General features: G+C 31.9%; 1 protein-coding gene across 1 annotated transcript in view; it reads left to right on the top strand.

Annotated features, from left to right (window-relative positions):
* Positions 1-8,989, top strand: part of LOC122256836 (uncharacterized) — a 15,856-nt gene extending 6,867 nt beyond the window's left edge. Inside the window, exons 6-9 of the mRNA XM_086556635.1 lie at positions 1-341; positions 622-774; positions 8,741-8,782; positions 8,931-8,989. The exon at positions 1-341 is cut by the window's left edge and continues 463 nt beyond it. Of these exons, the coding sequence (XP_086412761.1) occupies positions 1-341; positions 622-774; positions 8,741-8,782; positions 8,931-8,989 (595 nt within the window). The remainder of the gene's footprint in view (positions 342-621; positions 775-8,740; positions 8,783-8,930) is intronic.
* The last annotated feature ends 1,011 nt before the right edge of the window (positions 8,990-10,000 follow it).

The raw sequence follows: 10,000 nt of genomic DNA on the forward strand, positions 1-10,000 counted from the left end.
TAGAGTACATTCAGGGGGAAAATCTTATGGAAAGAGCCAAGTGAAACCACATGCAAGAAAGGAACATTATACTTGTGATATATGTGGCAAGGTATTTAAGAAGAAAATGAGACTAAGATTACACATGAGAGTACATACAAAGGAAAAGCCTTATATCTGTGAGGTTTGTAACAAGGCATTCTCTTGGAGAGGTAATCTAAAGAGTCACATGAAAGTGCATACAAAGGAAAAACCTTTTAAATGTGAGGTTTGTTACAAAGCATTCTCTCATAAGCAATATGTAGAAAAGCACATGGAATGGATGGCATACAAGAAACCCATGTTAGTTCAGATGACGAATTGTACAGATTTGCATTATTAGAGATAGTCTGATAGTGCACTTAAGAGTACATACAAAGGAAAAACCTTATAAATGCATTACGTGTAGCATAGCAAGCCTCCCTAGAACACTATTCTGACAGATCACCACATCGGGATATACATACCAAAGAAAAAGCCTCTTTTTTATTATGTGAGATGGCATGTGATAAGACATTTTCTCATAAAAGTACTCTGATGGTACATAAATGAGTAAGAGGAGAGCATACAAAGAGAAACACTACAAATAGTTGCAGATTGTAGGCCTCAAGGCATTCCTCAGCAAACCGGATGCGCACTTAGACAAGCCCAAGGAGTTCCATACTAAAGAAAAGGCTTATTGTTGTGAAGAATGTGACAAGAAATTTTCTCATAAAAATACTCTTAGTAGCAGATGCACATCGCAGATACAGGCATGTCAACCAGATAAACCAATAAAAATGTATTCTGTCTTGTAACAAACTGTATTCCTGAAACATCATCAGAGAGATACACAGTGGCGGATACAATGATGAGAAACAAAAGACCAATATCAGTCAGGTGCATTCAGAGTAGAAATACATGTAAATAATATATGAAGAATACATCTATAGTCAACGGAACAAAGCTTTATGATCTCATAATGATGACAATTATATTAGTATATGTCGTATGCCTCATAATATATATATATGTTGTTGACTAAGTATCGATGGAATGCCATTATAGTAGTTAGTATTGTTATAGAATATAGACATAGTGATGATAACCACCTCATATCGACATATATATATTAATATATGGTATTTATAGTCTATCTTATATATTCATGATATAATATATATAATGCACTTATATATATCTATAGTATGTATATCTCTATAACTAATAGTCATTGTATGATATAATATCATCTATCATATAGTATATACAATCGTATAATGTACTATATATCCATATTGGCTATCTATTAAATAAATAATATATAGTGAGATATATATTATATCAACATATATTAAATATTGTCGTTATATATAGTCTATATATGTAATATATATTATCATATATATACATATATATTCATAAACTATATATCTATAATATATATCTATATATATATATAAATATTTTGTAGACTAATCAAATACCAATAAATATCGATACTGTATATATATAAATATATATTATATATATATCTCTACATCCTGGAGTCTATATATATAATAAATTATATATCTAATAATATATCATATATGATTTAATATATATATGATATATGGTGATAATATATATATGATAGTATACTATATGATAATATATGTGATATCTATACAGATATATAGTTACTATGATATATATAGACTATATATATAATAACTAATACTTATATACTGATATCTATGATATATATAGATATATAAGTATATCTGACAGTATATCTATATATATAGATAATATATATATCTAATATTATAATATATAATATAGTATTATCTTATATGTATATATTACTATAGGTATATAATCTATAGATAGTATATATCAATATAATATAATATCTTTTATATAATAATATGTCTGGTATGATAATATATATGTAATCTATTATTTAATATAGTAGTATATATATAATTTCATATAATCTAATAATATATACTAATATATATATATAATATAATATATAATAATATATCTAATCATATATGAGTATGTAAAAGAGTATATTATGATTAATATATTATATTTATTATATATATTTATCTATAATTATATATTATTATATATATATGTAATATATAATTTTATATTATATAATGTTCGTATAATATATCTATAGGTATTATATATCTATATAAAAAGGTAAGTATATTTATATATAATGTATACATATATATAAACTCTTATATACATTTTTAAATATATATAGATAAAATATAATATTATTATATAATAATATATATGTATGGTATCGATAGATATATTTTAGATATATATATATATAATCTATCTAGATTATATTTATTTTATATCGATCTAATATAACTATAATCTGTCAATATCTACTAATATATATCTACTTATCTAAATATGAGAAAGATTATCTATATACTTATATATTATATAAATCTATCACACTGTATATATATATAAATAATATAAATGTTCTATATGCATATCACTCTATAATAAATCTATATCTATATCTATTATATTATTCCACTACTCATGAAATATAACATGTCTCTCTATACTATATATTAATAAATACTATCATATATAATTTCAATGGTTATATACTCTACATATCCTAAATACTCTCAAGTTCATATAATATATATATATAATATTAATTAATATACTATGTATCTACATATATATAACAAATTAAATACTATATATATTATATATTTTATAGTATCTAATATAAGCTGGAGTATGGTGAGTCCATATATATATATAGATATAAAATTATTAAAAAGATAAATATATATATATATATATTATATATACTATATAATATCTGGTAATTAATATATGCGAATGTCGTGTTGTAGTGCTAGTGATATCATATTCATGATCAAGTACAATTTATAAATATATAAATTCTATAATATATATATATCTATATAGAAAGTCTTTCTATAATCTATAATTATATGTATATATATATATATATATATTTATATATATAATATATATATATTATATATATTATATATATTATAATATTATAATATATATATATATAATATATATATATTTATATATATAATATGTATATATATATTATATATGATATATATAATATTATTATGTAATATAATATAATTATATATATAATAATATAATATATATATATATATATATATTAACATTTATATATATATTTCTCTACTCATATACATCATTATCTATCTTATATATCTATACTTATAAATATATATTATATATATATATTTACAATATATCAATCTTCAATCTCTAAAAATCTCTTATAAATATCTAATCACTTATCAATATGTTAATCTAACTCTAAATATTATATCATATCTTTCATTATAATAATCTTTCAATAATATATATATTATCTATATATATAATCACTATTATAATTATATCTCACAATCTGAAAGTATATCTATCATCTATACTATAAAATACTATATATCTAGAATCTATAATATGTATACCCATATATAAAATCTATGTAAAACAAATCTTGTATATTCTATCAAAAATATGATGTCTATATTCTATAATAACCTATATGTTTCTATCTCTCCGCACTCCTGCTCAGATCTCCATATTAAACCTCTCTCTAACTATCACTCTGTCCTCTCTTATATCACACACTCTATTATCTCTCACTCTCTCTTCACACTCATCTACTACACACAAACTCTCTCACATAACTCACTCTCCACAAGCACACACTCGACATACACCCACTACCATACATCACTCACACCACAAAGACACACCCCACTCTCTGCAATTATCACTTACCACAACTCTCTCTACACACGCCTCACACACAAAACTCACACTCAACTCACACTACACTCACACTACACCTATTGCACAACACACTCACGACACACACCAAAACTCTCTAACACACTAACAAACACTCCCATATCACTCTCACCGCACTGCAACCTACCCCACCTGCCCCATTTTTTCAGTGGCCTGTATAAATTCTGTTATGTGCCACGTTACACAGTGTTTTTAGAGCTTCCTCCACACCGATCTATTACACTCTCTCTCTACCCACTCATTTCTATCGACCAACTCACTCACTAAACACACTCACGTATATATCTATTTAAATAAACTATCTATAATATATCTCATATTATCTCCTCTCTTAAACATATCTTTACCACATTCATGTCTAAACTCTTACTCTATATCTAATATACAATATCTACTCACTATCAATATCACTCAACTATCTCTATCTCTCTCAAACAAAATTTATTCACTCTCTGTACATCTCTATCTCTATCACTAACATTCTATCAATCTATATATCTAAAGTCAATCACTCTCTATCTAGTCATCACAAACTATTCACTCACGTACATCTCTCTTACATCTATCATCAATATCTATATCTAACATAGCACACCAGTTGTAGTCTCACACACTCAGTGTGATCACAAACTAACTTCCTCACTTCTCATCTACTCTCACAAACACACACTCAGCTCTTCTCACACACACCTCACACATCTCTACACACTCATCTCACTCAAACAATCATATACTGCTCACTCTCTCTCACATTCTCCACTCTCACTCCAATCATCACTACATCACATATACTCCTCACTCACAATTCGACTCGTCACTCACACCTACTCCACTCACTCTCCAAAAACACACATCACCCTACGACTCACACACACAATCACACCTCACACACACACTCACTCTCAATCACTACACATCAACAATCTCTCACTCACAGTATGTCCTGGCGTGTGTGTGTGTGTGTATCTCTCTCTCAATAATATATATATAGCTATCTCAATCACTCTTCTACACACATATCAATGATATATCTATATATATATATCATGACAAATCATCATCTTGTGTGAGTGAAGTGAGGTGTGTATGTGTGTTTGTGTGTCTGTGTACATGTCAGTGATACCGTATCATATGAATTTCCTTCACTCACACTCTCTCTCTCGTCTCGATCGCATCTTCTCTCGAGTCCTCTCTTCTCTCGCTCTCTCTCTCAGCTCTCTCTCTCTCTATATATATATATATATATATATATATATATATATATATAAATATATACATACATACATACATACATACATACATACATACACACATACATATATACACGTGCACACACATGTGCGTGAACATATATATTCAAATTGAGCCTCGCAAGTATATCCTAGAAATAAGAATTCATACAAAAAGTATAACAAGCACAAGAATTTTAATGGACAAGCGGCTGGGTTTTTTTTCTTACTGATTTTAGAATTTTTAGCTGTTACTTTATGTTTAAATGAATATTGATGTTCCTTAACACTTTTAAGTAATTTTAGTTTTATTGTATCAATGTTTGGAGTTCATGTTACTTCATTATCTGAAATTAGTATTTTTCATCTAGTATGCATAATCTTTCATGTAAATTTGACATATTTAATGTTGATATATCCATAAATAATTCTAACAGATTAAGCATTGTGTAGGAAGCATATTAGTTCAGCCAATATATAATTGTGTGTGGTGGTGTTGGTGGATGTAGTGGAGTGGGGAGTCGGAGAGGGTAGTATATATAGAGTGGAGTAATATAGATATAGTGAGGTATATGTATATCTAATGAGGTTATATAAGATATAGTATATATATATATATACATATACAAATAGCGTATATTATATAAAATTATAGAGATTTTTAATATATACAGGCAAATAAATTAAGGGGTGATAAGATACATAAAGTTTATATATATGAATAATATATTATTATTTTATTATGATTTAATATTAGTTATTTAATTATTTATAGTTTGTTGTTGTTATTGAGAGTGTTATAAAGTTATTGGTTTTTTTGGTTTATTAATGTTTTGTTAGGATGGATATTTTTTATTTGTTAAGGGTGTTTTTTAATTGTGTTGGGGTTTTGTGTGTTGTTATGTGTGTTGGGTTTGTTTGTTGAATTGTGTGGTTGTGGGGTTTTTGTGTGTAGTGTGTGGGGGTGTGAGTGTGTGTTTGTTATTTTGTGTGTTGTTTTTGTTGTGTGTATGTGGTTGGTGTGTGGGTGTGTATGTGTGTGTGGTTTTTTTTTGGGTGTGTTGGTTGGTGTATGTGTTGGGGGTGTGTGTTATGTGTGTGGTGTTGTGTGGTTAGTGTGTGTGTGTGATGGTGGGGTGGTTGGTGGTGGGGGGGGTGTGTGGTGTGGGGGGTGTGGGGTTTGGGGGGTGTGGTGGGGTGTGGGTGGGGGGGGGGGTGGTGGGGGGGGGGGTGTGTGGGGGGGGGGGGGGGGGGGGGTGTGTTGTTTGTGGGTGGGGGGGGGGGGGGGTGGTGTGTGGGTGGGTGGTGGGGGGGGGGGGGGGGGGGTGGGGGGTGGGGGGGGGGGGGGGGTGGGGGGTGGGTTGGGTGTGTTTTTGGGGTGGGGTGTTTGTGTGGTGTGTGTGTGAGAGTGGGTGGTGTGATTGTTGGTTGGTGGGGGGGGGGTTGTGGTTTGGTGTGGGGTGGTGTGTGGTGGGGGGGGGGGGGGTGGGTGGTGTGGTGTGTTGTGGTGTGGGGTGGTTTGTAGTGTTGGTGTGTTGTTGTATGTGTTTTGTGTGTGGTTTTTGAGTGTGTGTGTTATGTGTGTGTGTGTGGAGTGTGTGTGGTGTGAGTGATTATATTATAAGAGATATTAATTAATATAGAGATAGATATATAATATAGATATATATATACAATATATATAAGATATACATAATTATATATATATATATATATATACATATATATAATATTATTAAATATATATATACATATAAAAAAACTCTCACATCTCCATCACCAATCACTATCACTCACACACACCCTCTCTAACACACTCTCTCTCTCTCTACCCACTCACACAATCAAACTCACACACACACACACACACACACACACACACACACACACCCCCCCACACACACACACACACACATCCCACCACACACACACACACACCCCCCACCACACACACACACACACCTCCCACCACACACACACACACACACACACACACACACACACATCATACACACACCACACCAACACATATACACAACACACACACACCCCCACACATACACAAACACACACCACTCCCACTCTCATACAAACTCCCAAACACACCCACACTCATACACACACACACACAAAAACAAAACACCACACACACCCCCACACACATACACACACCACACACACCACCCACACACACACACATCACAACATACACACTCCCACAACATCATACCCACATTCACACACGACACCCCACTCACGACCCCTCACACACACCCTCACACACACCCTACACTCACCCACACACACACCCACACAACACCCTCTCACACTCCCCACATCTCATACTTTCACACTGACACACACCCCCCACATAAGCATACACACATTAACACACACACTTCCCTCACACTCACCATCACACACTCAAAACACACTCCCACACACTAATACTGTCTCTGAGTCTCATACACACATACACTATCATAGAAACTCATACTCATACCAAGTCTCAGACACATGTCACCAGATTCACAGACACACATTCACCACCACTGTCACAAGACACACAAGCAATACACTCACACCCACACACTCTCACACACTTCCCGACACACACACACTCACACACACAGACACACCCCCCCCACTCACACAAGACACGACACACACCACTCTCACCCACACCCATCTCACACCCACACACCACCACGCGCCCACACTCCCCACACCCATCACACCCACACCCACCACCCCAATCCCACTCTCAACACTCCCCCACACACACTCACACACCACCCACACACCCTATACCACACCCCCACTACCACACACACACAGACACACACTACACACATTAGTTTCACTCACAGCACAACACACAGACATACACTCACACACCAACTCACAGCAAACTTCTCACACACACACACACTCATTCACACACCCTCTCAACCACTCACCTAAGTCAAACTCACATCTCACTCACCCTCACCTGACACACTCAAGTCACCCACGCATACACTCTCCCTCACACTCCCTCACTCATACACACTCACACTATCTCACACAATCATCACACAACACACTCACACACACACACACAGCCACACTCATACACACACACACACTCTCCACACTCTCACTCATACAACTCACACACACACACACGACACATCACACACACACACACACTCTCCTATATATATATATATATATATATGTCGATAACATGCCAAACACACAACTCACACACACACACTCACACACACACACACACACACACACACACACACACACACACACACACACACACACACACACACACACACATACACATACACACACATATATATATATATATATATAATGAGTTTTAGCAATCAGAAGACATATTTTACATAAATATATCGTATAATTGTATTTTAACACTGTAAACAGCATAGTTTTTATACCAGAAGATTCGTAAAAAAAATTATCGTTATGTGAATATCAGAGTATCCTTTGGCAGATTTGCTACGGGTTACTCTATAAGATCAAGTGATTGATTGTACTGCCATAAGAGAGAGAGAAATAAATGAAATTTATTTATATATGTTGTTAAACTTTGATATACCCTTTGATATAATATTAATTTGTAGTTTTTGCTTCATTGAACAGAGATCATAGCAAAATTGTTGCTTGTAAGGAATATGAGGCTTAATGTCAGTTAGATCATCTCCATCATTATTGGCAGATCACAAACTTTTTTTACTGCCAATGCATACTTATTCATTTTGGATGATTGGCTACGAAATGATGAAGTGTTAAAGATTTTGGGTGTCACATTAGATCCTCCGTTGACTTTTGAGGAACACCTCCAAGACACCTCGTCAGATATTGCACAATGATTTAAAGTGTTACACAAATGTTATAAGTTCATTGCATTCCTTTATTCTGATTATAATTCACAGTTTTGGATTTTTGCAGCTGATCATCCTCTTAAGTTGCTTATCTTTTAATTAATTTAAGCCATATGAGTCTGATTGGCTCCCTGTCAATTATGTATAAGATACATAATAACATTGAGCATCCTTTACATTACTTTCAACTTTTGCCATTTTTTAATCCTTGTTTTACTTTACTTTTTCAGTATTTCTTCTTTTCCTAGTTGTTGATGTTATTCCTCTTAACAATGTTTTACCAATTAATTAATGCATTTGCCCTCAAGAACTTGACACCTATGGAGAAGTATAGGAAGTTTAAATTATAATGACAATAATGATAATAACAACAATGATAATAGTAATAATAATACACACCTATAAAAAATGTACCCACCTATAAATAAAGTTGTTGGGGCTAGAGACTCATAGAAATAACATTTTACAATATCATATCCACTGTTTGGACACTTTTCACATAACAGGAAATGTGTGCTGTGCTTACATATTGGGGGTATAGATGATGACGGGGCAGGTGGACCCACCATGTCAGGGTTCGTTTACATTACCTAAACATAGCAACTGATAGGGCTAAAACCCCAACAAAGCAAAGAGACAGAGCAATTCAGAAGAGCTCTGAATTTAGACCATTTCTAGTCACCAAATATATTAATAATAATATATATATATATATATATATATATATATATATAATGTTTATATATATAGTTTATTCTATATACATTATATATATATATATATATATATATATATATATATAATATATAATATATATATCAATGTTTATATATATATATATCTATCTATATATATAATATTAATGTTTATAATGTTTCTATATATATACTATCTATCTATCTATATGTATAGGTATATATATATATATATATATATATTAAAATATTATATTATATATATATATATATATGTATATATATTGTAATATACTATATATAG

The sequence above is a fragment of the Penaeus japonicus genome, unplaced genomic scaffold, assembly GCF_977035675.1.
Source record: "Penaeus japonicus unplaced genomic scaffold, GWHDUDI00000001_assembly GWHDUDI00000033, whole genome shotgun sequence".
In the NCBI taxonomy this organism is placed as follows: Eukaryota; Metazoa; Arthropoda; class Malacostraca; order Decapoda; family Penaeidae; genus Penaeus; species Penaeus japonicus.